The sequence below is a fragment of the Aquarana catesbeiana genome, linkage group LG05, assembly GCF_042186555.1.
Source record: "Aquarana catesbeiana isolate 2022-GZ linkage group LG05, ASM4218655v1, whole genome shotgun sequence".
NCBI lineage: Eukaryota > Metazoa > Chordata > Amphibia > Anura > Ranidae > Aquarana > Aquarana catesbeiana.
Window position 1 is genome coordinate 577,904,904 of NC_133328.1, and position 15,506 is coordinate 577,920,409.

At 39.4% G+C, this 15,506-nt stretch overlaps 1 protein-coding gene across 2 annotated transcripts in view; it reads right to left on the bottom strand.

The window, feature by feature from the left end:
- RGS22 (regulator of G protein signaling 22) overlaps positions 1–15,506 on the bottom strand; it is a 159,579-nt gene that overhangs the window by 128,580 nt on the left and 15,493 nt on the right. For both annotated transcript variants that reach the window (XM_073632037.1, XM_073632036.1), the window contains exons 4-7: positions 15,144–15,362; positions 10,485–10,570; positions 1,770–1,935; positions 922–1,066 (exon numbers count right to left, since the gene is read on the bottom strand). In XM_073632037.1, coding sequence (XP_073488138.1) covers positions 922–1,066; positions 1,770–1,935; positions 10,485–10,570; positions 15,144–15,362 — 616 coding nt within the window. The remainder of the gene's footprint in view (positions 1–921; positions 1,067–1,769; positions 1,936–10,484; positions 10,571–15,143; positions 15,363–15,506) is intronic.

The window sequence follows — 15,506 nt, forward strand, 5'->3', positions numbered from 1 at the left end:
TTGTAAATACTGTTGGGTGTGTACTTTGTATAGATTATGTAACCCTATTAATAAATGTGTATTGCGGAACGAACTACCTCTTTGTTGTAAGATCTCTCAGATCTAGATATGTATATGTCCATACTACTACAATGATTGAGGTGTATGCACAAAATACAGAACTAGTCAACACCTGCTTGTGTTCCAAACTACAGAACACCTCCCAGTTGTTGTTGCCTCCAGCTGTCAGTCTGGTCCTCCTTGCTGTTCCTCCTGAACTGCTACACCTCCGTGCTGTCCGCAGTCTTCAGTTACCAGCTTGCCTCTCCGGGACTACAATACACCTCCTCACCTAGTACAGCTTCCAGCTTCCTGTTGCTCCTGCCTCCTTCAGGGTCCCTGCTCCAGTCCGCAACTGGTCTCCTCGCAGCACATCAGAAGTCCGGATCAGCCCCTGTACCTGCAACCCATTAGGCACTCCCGAGCCCCTGTCTGCTCTATCAGGGGTTCTCAATCCAGAGGTATACTAGAAGCTGCTCCCTGCATAAGTGGGCTCGACCATCAGGTACATGACAGATATACAATATAATACTGCCATATAATCACACACATAGGTTGGACTTGATGCACTTGCGTCTTTTTTCAACCTCACCTATTATGTGACTATATGTAACTATGTAGTTCTGGGGCACACATACATCAATAGGGACTGAGCTCTCAGCAGTTGCCCCTGCAAGAATTTCACAAGCCTGGTACTGATGTCACAGGGAGTAATAAAAGCTATTTCTCACTACAGGAACAAGGTAAAAAGACAACATCTAGACATACACTTGCTGGGTATGTTAAACCTGGATATACTAAGCCTTATTTTTGCTAGGATTTTGACCAAATTGATCATCATTGGCTCTGAAAGTGCTTTGTAGGTAATGCATTTTTACTTACCTTGATTACCATTATATCCATTGTACAGTGAAGGTCTACCATGTGCAGGCTCCCAGGTGATGGGTCCAAAAGATGAATCAGTGGTTGTAGTAGGCTCATTTTGCTTTGCTATTGTAAACCATTCTTTTGTCTGGGTAAAAGAAGCCTGGGAAAAACATAAACTTAAATATTCAACCGGTCAACCACAGACTTCAGAATTATCACAGTTCTCCTAAATAACAAATCTATATTATGAGAGAATAACTAATACAGCATTGTAATAAAACTGAAGGTATTCACATATCATCATCACTTACTCACAAATCCAAACAAGGGGCTTATCCTTTATTTTACTATAGTGGAAGAAGAAATAAAAATCATTCCTAAATGGCCAAAAATTCATCCAGAATCATGGTTTTATAGCCAGATACAGCCTAAATATAGACCAATTTATCCACGATACCTGCAGCTGTTTCAGATTTGCTATCTATCTTCATTGCAAAATATAGAAATCACGGCTTCCATGGAACTGTGCTTATTGAGAAACTAGATAGTAAAACCAGGTTACATTGAGGTAGGCCAAGAGAAACCAATAACCCTCTAGTAAAAAATACATATATTACAGTACTGATATATTAAACAGGAGGTATGTACGTGTCATCACTTCCATCACATGCCATAAAAAGAAAGGGATTTATACTTCATATCATACCTCATTCTACTGCACAGAAGCCATGGTTTTTTATACCTTGCATCACTAAAACTTAAAAAAGCTTACAACAGCTGCATGCAGGTCAAATAAATGTCTCCATATTCAATAGTTTATATCTATCTCATTACAAAAAGTTTTGGCTGGAGCTGGGCATTACCTGTCCAAGAGTAACAAAGAATTTCTTCATGAGTTCCTCATTTTCCGTTTGTGGGGATGGGGATGGCTCTACCTCTCGTTTGTGTATCCAAGGCTGGTACTGAGGATCAAGCTGTAAACTCACTCCTGTATGCCTCACTTTTACCTGGGACATCAGCTTAGCAAGTCTGAAACCACCAAAAGGAAAAGCCAAAGGGACCATTAACCTTTATTTACTGTAAGTATGAAAGAATTGAGAACCTGGAGTTTAATTTATATATGCATTTAGCAATTATTGACTCCATGACATATTATGTAAAAAAAAAGTTATAGTTATAAGTTAAAAAAATTGCCACTTTCACTAGACCCAATAGAAGTGAAAACATTTTTCTTGCGTTGGATTTATCCTCTACACTGCCTAGCAGTTGTCTATTCATGTTTCTTTAAGGAGGTAAACGGGAGATATTAATGAAACCTTCAAATATATTAAAGGTGTGAATAAGGTTCAGGAGGGCAGTAATTTCAATATGAAGCTAAAGCTGGCCATACATTATACAAATTTTCTTGTTGAATTTTCTTTAGATTTACCTTCAGCTATGTAGTGCAAGGGCCTGCCTGAATGCATACAAATTGAAAGTGTTTAGGTTTGACCTCATAGTATATGGTTTTGGTAAATCGAAAGAAAAATTGCACAAGAAAATTTAAAAATTTATGACCAGCCTAAGATCAAGAACACTGGGACATGACCTCAAACTAGTAGGAGGAAAGTTCAAAGCTAACATTGGAAAGTATTATTTTACTGAAAGAGTAGTTGATGGTTGGAATAGACTTCTAGCAGAGGTAGTGAATCGGTCAACAGTAAAGCCTAGTACACACGGGCCGAATGTCGGGCGGCATCGGCCAGTTCAATAGAAACCGGCCAACATTCGGCCCGTGTGTACTGCAGCCGGTCCGATGGGGTATGACTGAAAAAGGTCTGCTGATTGGCTCCCGATCAGAGCTCTCAGCTAATGGTAGGGAGGCCATCCCCCTGTCAGAACACAATAGCACACAGCAGGGGAGATGGCAGTACTAACATTTCATGGTTAGTAAAGCGGTTCTTCCGGAGCTGACAGGTTTTTTTTTTTATACTATTTGGTAATGTTTTTTTTCGTTAAAAAAAAAAAAAAAAAAAGGACAGGTGTGTACTAGGCTTAGGTGGATTCAGACATGCTTGGGGCAAACAAAGATCTATACTCAGACATAAAAATAAAAAAAGACTCAATGAACCACTTGGGATTTTTTCTGCCACCACTCATTTGTTTCTTTGTGAAAATAAAGGTATCAGGCATCTTATACTAAACCATTAAACATGTCACAAATATTTGCAATTCAACAAAGTATTTCATGAAAAAAATAAGTAAGCAGAGCTTACCTCCAGTAAAAACTGCACATCAAAACTATCAGTACATCCAAAGATAGAGGTAACTAAATAATATGCCAGTCTACATTTTTCCTGTATGGCTCATGCACACTGGACATTATAAAAACACCAGAAGCATTAGCTGTAGAAAGTTGTAGCTGTAAAAGAAGTTTTTGAGCGTTTTTTAGCGTTTTTCAGCGTTTAACTGTAGTGTTTTTTAGCTTTTCTTTAGAAGATCTATACTTCCACAAAAGCTTACGGCTCAAAAACGCTGAAAACGCTGAATAGCCACGTTTTTCACAGTCTTTTTGCATTTTTCAGCATGTTGTACTTCTATTCAACTTCCAGGCCTCTTTATTGGTTCTGTCTTATCATAGTCCTGTGATGGCGAACCTTGGCACCCCAGATGTTTTGGAACTACATGATGCTCATGCACTCTGCAGTGTAGTTGAGCATCATGGTAAATGTAGTTCTAAATTATCTGGGGTGCCAAGGTTCGCCATCACTGTCATAGTCACTCTCACTGACCACTAGGGAGTCTTGGAAGGTAAGAAGGGAGGCAAGAAACTTGACTGTTGCAGGAATAGTTGAGATTTGCATGTAACAATCACAACAGCGGAAGGTACTGACTGTTTTTTTGTTAATACCTCTCCATTCCCAAGCGGATACATTGTAGCAAATACAATTCACAATTCTTTTACCCAATTGCCAGCTTCCTATATCATTTCATAAATAATTATATCGACAACCAGTCATCATATCCATTTCTCATTGTATCTATCGGATCTCCATTCTCTTGCTATTAAAGAGTAGGTATGAGCCGAACACCCCCCCAGTTCGGTTCGCAGCAGAACATGCGAACAGACAAAACATTTGTGCGAATACCATTAAATTCTATGGGACACAAACATGAAAAATCAAAAGTGCTAATTTTAAAGGCTTATATGCAATTTATTGCCATAAAAAGTGTATGGGGACCCGGGTACTGCCCCAGGGGACATGTATCTCTTACTATTTCTCTGAATTGCTTGCGACTAATGTATTCCCGAATCCTGGCAATATACATAAAAAATCATTGACAAAAATTACGTGAGTCACCCCCCCCACAGTCCATTACCAGGCCCTTCGGGTCTGGTATGGATATTAAGGGGAACCCCGCACCAAAAATGGCCTACCCATTCACCTAAAAAAGTGTAAAAAAAAAAAAGTAAAAATGACAGGAGACAGTTTTGGACAATTCCTTGTTAATTTTTTTTTTTTTAAATGTCCCGTGATGTCCATCTATCTTCAATCATGGTGCCGACAGTCCCGAAAAAAAAAATTCCGCCTCCGTGGGAGGCGTCCCCGCGACTGCCATATTTTTGCTTTGACAGCTCTTATATAGCCATGGAGGCAGAGTTTTCCGTTTTCTTGGGGGGGGGGGGGTTCCTCGGGACCATCAGGACCGTGATTGAAGTTGGATGGACATCGCTGGACCCATTTTTTTTTTTTTAATAAAGGAATTGTCCAAAACTGTCTCCTGTCATTTTAACTTTTTTGACAATTTTTTGGTGAATGGATAGGGGTACAATACCCCATACCCATTCACATAGGGGGGGCGGGATCTGGGGGCCCCCTTGTTAAAGGGGGCTTCCGGATTCCGATAAGCCCTCCACCCGCAGACCCCCACAACCACTGGGCAAGGGTTGTGGGGATGAGGCCCTTGTCCCCATCAACATCCCCATGTTGAGGGCATGTGGCCTGGTACGGTTTAAGAGGGGGGGCGCTCTCTCGTCCCCCCCTTTTTCCTGCAGCCTGCCAGGTTGCATGTTCGGATAAGGGTCTGGTATGGATTTTGGGGGGCCATTTTTTTTTAATTTTGGCATGGGATTCCTTTAAACTCCATACCAGACCTGTATAGTGTGGGGAGTGGACTTAGCCCCCTGAGCCATGATTGCAGTGCATTATAGGGCGTTCTGCGGCAATCGAATTTGCTGCGAATGCCCCATAATGTTCTAAATTCGGCAAACGGGCGAACACCCAATGTTCGAGTCGAACTTACGTTCAACTCGAACATCGGGCTCATCCCTATTAAAGAGGTCAGAGGAAGTCTAAAATGTGTTTAGAAGTTACACACTGCCTAGTGCAAAGATACAATAGATTACTGGACCTATTTGCAACTCTAGTGGAAGGTCAATTGTCAATGAGTGTATTGTATTTCTTTAAGAACAGTTTTTAAAGCTGGTCATATATGGTTCCGTTTTTTAATTCAATTGACCCAATTCCCCCATTCATACATTCAATGTGGATGGGGGAATCCTCCATCTGTGTCATTGTATTCTGACATTGGGGAGACTTTCTTGCTGTCAAAATACACTAATCAGCGAAGCAAGCTATAGTTATTGACTTCAGCGCTGATCAATGTATTCTGATGCTATGGTAGTCTCCCCAAACTGATTTACTGTCTTAAATTCAACAGGGCTGTTGTACAGATATTGATTGGAGGATCGCTTTCTGTTCAACCACAGTGGCCATACATGGATCGGAATTCGTCCAGTCCCTGCTGAACTGGACAAATTTCGATCCATTTATGGGCAGCTTTAGATTCTATCCTTTTGCAACAGCAAGAAGGTTTTTATAATTAGACAGTGATTACAATATGTGGATTAAGGAACAATAGTATATAAAGAGCATGTAGTAAAGAGAAAATACCAACACATCTATAAATAGCCAACTGAGAACTTTTTCAATTTGACAGTAAATGAAAACCACAGTCACAATTAATGAGACCTTGTTTGGCAAGGCAAAGGATTTATATATCTGCATCAAAGAGAACTGTGTGTTGAGCCTAAAAAGACTGTTTAAAGAGTCATAAAGTATACCTATAGCCAAAACGTTTTTTTTTTAGTTTTGGATGGAATGAAGAAGTGTTTTAACCCCTGTCATATTTTATTTGGCACTAAATATACTTTAGATATTGACATCAGTTGTGTTATAGAATTGAGAATGTAGAAAACTCTATATATATATATATATATATATATATATATATATATATATATATATATATATATATATGCTGTTAAAACAGCTGTGAACAATGTACATTGCCAACACGGTCCTGCTTAATAGCTTTAAAAGGTTTTTAAATGGCTGTTGGGTAAAAAAGCAATGTTGACTAAAGTATAGCCATATATATAAAGAAGAAATTGTAAAATAATATTGATGTATGAGTTGCAGAGGGATTAAATAATTCATTCAGATGCACTTTACAAAAAGATGTTATTGTTGGCTGGGGCCTTATTGGGAACAATTCTCGTTCTGCCCTGTAATCATGTTATCACCAGAAGGAGTGAGGGGATATAACAGGAACACAACAGCGCAAAAAAACAAACAATTTTTATTGGAGTGGAGGAAGGCCAAAACCTCCATCAGCTTTTCATTGTTGTAATGTCTAAGTTAGAGAATTCACTCTCCTGTTACAGTGTTCCACGTTAAAGTCCAAAATTTAAATTTCACCGGAGTCTGAGCAAAAGAAACCTGGGAGCAGTAAAATAGTAAGGCTGCATTCATGCTATGGTGGTTTTGTATATAGTTGCAAAATCATACAATTTTGTGCGTGATCCAAAATGCTCAAAAATATTTATGTCACGCTTGCAGTGTTTTTCATTGTTAAGAAACATGGGAGGCACCCATTCTGAATAAGCAGCCTGCAGAGTGCACCAATACCCAGTTTAAGTTAGTCATGCATATCCTTACAGTAGTAAAAAGGGCAATTGTTAGGGCATGGATAATAACAATCTATAAAAACACAGAGATACAAATTGATCAGATGAATATGCAGACCAATTAGAGAAGGGTACTGACTGACTCATCAAAACAACCGGTGGTGCCCTCAGAACAATAGCAAGAATTAAAAGCAAAAATGCTAAGAGAGCAAACAGCAGTATCTCCTTCTAAGCTTTACTGAATGCAAAAGAAATGTAATACAAAAACCAAAAACCAATTGTGGCCTCCACAATTCATTATAAAATGACAACATTGTCACATCTAAAATATGTCAGTGGTCACATACATGCCTTTGCTCACATGCTATGCCAGCTGATATATGGATAATTAGAATAAAGTGCAAAGTGGCTCAGAGGTCCTATTGAGACAAAGGAAATGGCTGTAATGGTGAATAACAGAGATCATGGGTAAGCCAGACTGTTCTTTTCATGGAGGTCACACAATGAGTCTCCAAAGCAATGGTATTTGAAAAAGGGACTGCAAGACAAAGTAATGATTACCAATTCTATAAAATGTGGGAACCCTGGGTTAAATCTTACATGCCTCCTTCCTTTGACACTAATTCCTTACTGGAATGAAGTTGGTTGTTGGGGGTGTGGGGCATGGAGAAGATGGCAATGATCTTGGTTTAGTTCTTACTTCTGTCTCCTACCTCCCTCCCCCCCCCCTTTTTTTTTCTTCTATTATTAACTGTTTCTGTTTATTCTTATTTTTTTCTATTTAGTGAGTGAGCAGTTAGGAGTGAAAGAAGACACGGAACAATTGTCTGAATTTTGCTCTACCTTCCCTTCCTGGTGTTCCCTGTTCCCATTTTTATTTCATGTCTACAGTTCATGGTAAAAGTACAGAACTCAGCTTCCTATTTGTATGTGAATCCATGTTTACCAGTATTTAGCTTTTCTTGTTTATGTGTATCTCATATGCTTACTACGCTCTGTGAACAGATTGTGAAAGTTATGCAGACTTATGACTTTCTATGGGAATACTTTCTACTTTGAAAATCAGGACAAATTTATTAACCGAAAAAACACGAGAGGCTTGAAGCTCAAAGAGGTGCATGACGCATTTGTGTGTAGAACAGGCCTGGCGTCATATGTCATGGTGTGAATGGGGCCTAGCAGGTGCATTTGTAACAATTTTTTTGTTTTATTTTTTAAATCAGTTAGCTCTAGCAGAAAAATGCTTCCTTGCATACCCTAAAACTAAGCACTGGATGGAGTGAAACACGAAGGAGGGGAGCTGGTGGTTTTATCTTGAATCGGGTAACTTTAATAAACCTATTGCAGACTCTGAAGTTGAGCAACTCCACTGCTATTCTTTGCATCATATTCTTCAGCTGGTTTGGGTCTGTTTGGAACTGGCACCCTTCTGTCAGTGCAGGGGGGTGAGAACCCTAGAAAGTGGAGTATTTGGGATTGTTTGCAGTAAGCACCCCATGTATGTATTGTATCTACAAATACAAACTATGCACAGAAACTTTTTTAGTTACTTTAAAATGCTATATATATATATATATATATATATACACACATACACATGTGTATATAACAGTTCCCCCTTAAATTCACATAACACTCCCTGGCCCCTGAGCCCCATGCAGCCAGCTCCAATGTTTTTCTGCTCACATCCTCATGCATCTTTAAATTCTTTTTATTCAAACTGAATATTGCATACTTTATCCATGGTAACATGTAGACTCCATTATCCTCAAAACTGTTAAATCAGACATAAATCTTCACCACTCCCCTCTTTATTGGTCTTCTGCTGTACTCACATTTTACAGCTGCCTGACAAAGCCATGCCTCGGGTAACCATGGTAACATTTGGTGTCTCATGACCACTTATCGTATAATGTTTAACAACACTTAAAACATCCAACACATTCTTTCTTATGCCAGCGTTCCATAACACAGAGTTGAGGAGAGGACAACAAAAATAATAAATCTATTAAATTCCAAATGCTATTATTTAGCTTTTTCCCTCCATCTTCTTGCAGTTTTATATTGTATAGTATTTACACAAAATGAATGGCCTTAGAGAATAGGTCTGGTGATATGAGCAAAAAAAAATAAATAAAACAAACTATAAAATATAACTCAAATATGGAGATTTATTAACACTGGTGCACACAGAATTTGGTGCAACTGTGCATAGTAAGCAATCAGCTATTACCTTCAGCTTAATAAAATCTGGAAGCTGATTGGTAAATCTCCCACTAAGTGCAACCCTGGGCAAAAGTAGAAATATATATATATATATATATATATATATATATATATATATATATATATATATATATATATATATAAAATGTATATATGAAACACAGTCTGCCAATAGCATTAACACAGTTAATGTAATATAGTTTAATGACCTGTTGACCCTGCCAATAGATCAGTTACTTTTCCATTTTCTTTAACAGGGTGACAATGCTGTTCCCTCTGTAGTGAAATCTCACAGCAGTGTTGTCACCTTGTGGTCAGGGCAGTCTTATATGAATGTAAGTAAGAAAGAAAAAATTAAAACCCAACTCCAGCTAACAATTTTTAAGCAACAGGTTTAACCTATACAAATAAAAGCAGACCATAGTCATGTGTCTATGGCAGACTGCAGCTGGATGAGGCTGAATCCTGTACTGAGTGGCGCTTAGGGCCCTGTGCTGCATTCAGGAATGAAGGGGCAGAATCTAGAAGACCTATGTCTTGGACCTTCTTTCCTGAATGCGCAAGGTCCTAAATTACTCTCGGTACAGCGCTCAGCCCTGCGCAACCGCAGCCTGCTATAGACTTTTGGCAAAAGCTGGGCTGGATGCTGTACCTGTCCCTCCTGGGCCCGTAAAATGTGCACCAAAACACAGGGAGGCACACACTGCAAGCAGGCAGCCCTGTGTGCAAGGGCCCTAAAGTGGTTGTAAAGTCACACTGTGTAATTAATAGAATCCCCTCTGTTATATGCAGCTATGTTGCACAGTGTTTTTGTCTTATAAAAATGATACAGCACAATACCTTATTTCAGAGCACCACTGTGCAGTCACGTGACATCCCACCGCTCTCCTTCCCTGATCTAAGGACTACAGCGGGAAGGGCTGAGATTTCCCTTTGATGTCAGCCAGGAGGAGAGCAGCGGGCGGTCATGAGACCGCACAGCAGCGCTCTGCAATAAGGTATGGAGCTACATAATGTTTATAAAACAAAGACACTGTGCAATATAGTTGCATATAACAGAGGTATTCTACACAGAATAGCAGCAGGAGGGTAGGGGCGAGGAGCAGATCGACACTGGCTCAATGGCTGACAGGCAGGGAGGGAGGGGGAGAGGAGGAGAGGGAGAGACAGCGGGGCTGATAGAGGGACATAAACTGACCATGGTATCATGGATCAGCAGCCATAATGACCGTGGTCAGCACACACAGGGGAACACAAGAACAGGCAGGATCAACCAGGACTCTGCACAAGCACTATGCTGTATATCGTGCTTTAAAGGAACAGGATATTTATTTTTTTTGTAGATGGCAATTAGAGACATTAGGAAGAAGGTTATAAGGAAGATATAAATAGTTTACCGTACCTGTATTCAAAATAGCAATCACTCTTTAAAAAAGCTGGAAGCCTCTCCTTCTTAACCCACTGAACTCCTTGCTCGCGATTCAGACACTTAGAAAAATGCAAATAAGACATTAACATGTTTTCTAGCTGAATGTGTGTTATGTATTTATATATATATATATATACATAGTATATACCAATATCCCACAAATGCATTTAAACAGATATTACAATCTATTAGAAGAATAGAGGAGGGCTGCATTTGTGTGTTATTATTAAATCGATGTACATTTGTGTTTAGCTCTGTGTGTCAGTACCTGGGGAAAATAGTCTATTTTTTATAATACAAATGCAATTTGTTTGTCATTTTTATAGGATGATGTTTAAAAATGCATATGCTAACGCACAAAAGAAAAGATCTCTTATTGGTCTGAATATCAATGATAAATTTCTGAACAGCAATTGCTCAATAAAGGTTTCTGTCAGTCCATTAGGTTACTCAACTACACTGCTAGTATGTTAGAACCACTGACCCACATGAAGCGTTAGATACAACCACAAACTAAAGCACTCTCCTGATTCCTTCTTCCTCCAAACAAATGTATTTTATCTTTAATTATTTGGTCTGTGAATGGAAGAAAGGGTTCCTGTCACTCATCCGTCTCTCCTCCATTCACAGGAAGCATTGCATTCTGTAAAAAAATAAAACCAGATGTTTTTTAAATGAACATGTGGGGCAGAAGGGGAGAATGAGCAGGGCGATATACTAGTAGAAATTAGTTTAAAAAATCTTCATTTTGAGAATGTTCATTTTCCAGTTGTTAGTGGGGTCAAATCTACAGTATGTTCCTTTTCAACTGCATTGATGAGAGAATTTGAAGGAGCTTGATGAAAAAAATGTCTCAAACAAGTTTCTAACAGTGTATGTGTTTTTTGTTTGGTAAGCTCCTATGTTCCAAAATAGTTACAATGAAATTTTGAAGCACTCTGAACGACATTCGCCAAATCGTTGAATGTATGTTCGTTCGAAAATGTAGTAGTGTATGGCCAGCTTTACAGAGAGTTAAGAGGCAGTTCACCCATGCAGAACCAGAAACTTAACTGCAGTGAAGAGGATGCAGTATCACTGAAGTGATCGTTTTTACAGTAATCAGCAGGACCTTGGATGCTATTTATTAGATGTAAGATATATTCCTGGTACTGTATACCCAAAAATATTTTTAATTCAACTTCAACTTTAACCCCTTTTCACTGACCATATGCACATATACGGCCTCATTGAAGTTGGTCTTTATCCGTGAGGCTGCATATATGTGTACCTGTCTTTGTGCTGGGAGCATGCTGCATAGGGCGCTCCCAGAACACAGACCGGGCTTCACTGGGAGCCCCAGGGGTCTCCTACTAATGACTGGGACCGGGTACTCCCGGTTTTGGGTGACCTGATCACTGTGATAGCCTGTGATTGGCTATTACAGGTATCAGAAATTGTGCAGCCTGCTCCTGTGTTTACTTTGCTTCCTGGATGGAGAGGAAGATACACTGGACCTTTCTCTCCTTGCAGGAGATGTAGATGTAAAAAAAAAATACAGAAAATTTAAAAATTAAGAAACAAATAGCTAGATCAAGGCTTGATCAAGGTCAGTGCCAGGCTTAGTGTTAGGATCAAGGTAAGGGTCAAAGGTCAGGGTAGGTATATTCTGGGTAGGATTTTGTTTAAAAAAGTATTGTTTAAATTAGTTTCAGTGTGAGTGTCAGTATCAGTGTGTTTTAGGTAGGATAAAAAAAGCAAAAGGCACACTATTGTTTCTGTGGTGTACTACGGGTACAAACAACATACACATACACTATATTGTCAAAAGTGTTGGATAGAAATGCCTTTACACACACATGAACTTTAATGGCATCCCAATCTTAGTCCGTAGGGTTCAATATTGAGTTGGCCCACCCTTTGCAGCTATAATAGCTTCAACTTCTGGGAAGGCTATCGACAACGTTTAGGACAACGTGTGTCTATGGGAATGTTTGACCATTCTTCTAGAAGCGCATTTGTGAGGTCAGACACTGATGTTGGACTAGAAGCAGACTGGTTTGTGAATTGAGCTGGGAGTTTTCTCTGGTTTTGTCTTTGATGCATTTGCCCTTCCATGTGCTCCTTGCTGTAAAGGCCAGTTATATGTGGGGACAGGGGCCATCTTTTTGTTATTGAACAAGAAGGCCTGGCTCGCAGTCTCTGCTCTAAGTCATCCCAAAGGTGTTCTATTGGGTTGAGGGTAGGCTAGTCAAGTTCCTCCACCACAAACTCGCTCATAAGTGTCTTTATGGACCTTGCTTTGTGCACTGGTGCGCAGTCATGTTTGAACAGGAAGGGGCCCTCCCCAAACTGTTCCCACAAAGATGCGAGCATGAAATTGTCCAAAATGTCTTGGTATGCTGACGCCTTAAGAGTTCCCTTCACTGAACTAAGGGGCTAAGCCCAACCCCTGAAAAACAACCCCACACCATAACCCTCCTCTACCAAAAGATTTGGACCTGTGCACAAAGCAAGGTCCATTAAGACATGGATGAGCGTGTTTCTGGTGGAGGAACTTGACTTGCCTGCACAGAGTCCTGACCTCAACCCGATAGAACATCTTTGGGATGAATTAGAGCGGAAACTGCGAGGTAGGCCTTCCTCATCTAATATCACTGCCTGACCTCACAAATGCGCTTCTGGAAGAATGGTCAAACATTCCCATAGACACACTCCTAAACCTTGTGGACAGCCTACCCAGAAGAGTTGAAGCTGTTATAGCTGCAAAGGGTGGGTCTATCCATGTGGTTTAAATGCGCTTTAGCCTAACATGAGAATGTAGGCATTGGAATTCGGTGAGTGCGTTTCTTTAGGGGAGTGGAATCACAGACACATTGGTGTGGTGAATGGATTAAGAGATCTTCACATCGACCATAGATCCTCTTCAATATTTTATGGACTTTATTTTTTATATTTTGGAAAAAAAATTTTTTTTTTTTGTAGTTTCACTAGCTACATCATATCACTTCACTTGTCACAGGGTGTTGAGTGCTATTTGTCAATTTAGTGCTTTATCATTTATTATATTTTAGCATGTCAGTTATATTTTCATTTGTAAATTGTGAGTCACATATCACTTTAGGGGATTTAATACTCCTTTTGCACAAACATTTAGCGCCGCTATTTTGACTTTGTGTTATTATCCCAGATTGACCAGTAGTTAAAATTCAGGTTATGGTAATAGCAAGAAATATACAGCAAAATTATAAAAAAAATATATTTTTTTTTACTATTCTGTGCCACCAAATGAAATCCCAATTTGTCCTGAAAAAAACAAGGTATAATCCATCTGGATACACTTGGGCTCCTTTCGCACGGGCTGTCTGATCAGGTCCACCTGTTCATTTTTCAGGCAGACCTGATCGGACCCTCCAGTCTCTTCTATGGAGGGGTGGGTGTCAGCGGACACATGTGTGCTGACACCGGCCGCCATCTGATCCTGTCCACTAAAAACGGATCGGATGGAAATGGACAGGCGGCACAGTTTCAATCTGATTGCCCCATAGAGGTGAGCGGGACTGTGTCCATGTCCGCTCTGCATAGTGGAGCAGACATGGACCTGTCATCCGCCTGCTCAGCGGGGACTAGCAGAGAGATCCTCTACTGAGCAAGCAGATTCCACTTAGCGGAGGTGTCCGTGTGAAAGTGGCCCAAGTAGTTGTGATGATGTGTACGGTTTTACTAACACGTGTCAAAGTTGCAAAATTGTGTTCAGACGATAAGATTTTTTTTACCCTCAGTCACTAGGGGGTTAGATAAGCAATTAAAAAGTTAAATAGGTTTTTGCCCAGCATTTTATATACATAGTCATTAAATAAATATTTTTGATTTGGGAGCAGCAGTGCTTCTTGCAATGACTAAGCCGTATGGTAAATTTTGAAGCTTATTTTAAACTGAATTCTGTTTGGGTATAAGGTGAACCTTTCTGTTAAATAATTGGTTTCCTCTTTTTGCACTTCTGATAAAGGAAGGTGTGACTTTTTGTTGTGGAACATACAATGTATCCAGTTTATAAATGGTGACTAAGAGGATTATCACAAACAAGCATCTAAGCAACAAGATTAACAATATTGGCCACACACAGAGATCTAGGCTATTACTACTGAGCTGTCCTATTTATGGTCACAAGTGGCTTCCAAAGTGACATACCTGGGAATACTTCATTTGAATTAACTGTTTAGCTTCAAAAGGAAAAAAGGATTAGCCTACCTGGAAACACACAAACCACTAAGCAGGATCATATGTTTGTTTGCAACATAAGTTACCTACTTGTAATACGTTCAGGAATTCTGGCACTAATGGACAAGTGTGAATGTGCAAATGTAAGAGAATCTGATCTGATCACCTGATTTCAGAATCAATTCACTCGTCATCATTGCATAATGTATTGTTGGTAAGATATCAGTCTTATTAGTCATACTTATTTTTATTTATTAAATCGTTTCTCGCTTTTAAAATTGTTTAAAGACATAATATTAAAGTGCGCCTATACAAAAGGCATTACAAACATGGTACCGGATCACCAGATTACTGCATTCAGCTGATTTAACCTGAAAGTTGAGTTGGGCTTAAATATGAGACAGTAGACAACGCACAATGAGTACAGCTTACCATAATACTATAATTTTTATCAATGTTCAGCTGTAAATCATTAACAGAGGATTTTTTGGCTTTGTGTCCAGTGATGCTTCTTGTGGCATCGTAGATGGGGTTTAGGGGCTGATACTCCTGCAACATTTTTTTAATTTGCTGGTTCAGCTGATCTGGAAAATCGCTGATTACTTCGAAAATCCCATACGTTTTGTTGAATTTGATAGCTTCAGTGAAAGTCTGTAAAAAGAATGACACCTATAAATATTTGTATATATATAAAAATATAAATAGCAAAAGAGAGAGAGAGAAGAAGAAAGACACCAATCCTTCATTTTATAATAGGGAAAAAGATGTAGAGCTAACTCTTTACTTATCTTCTAG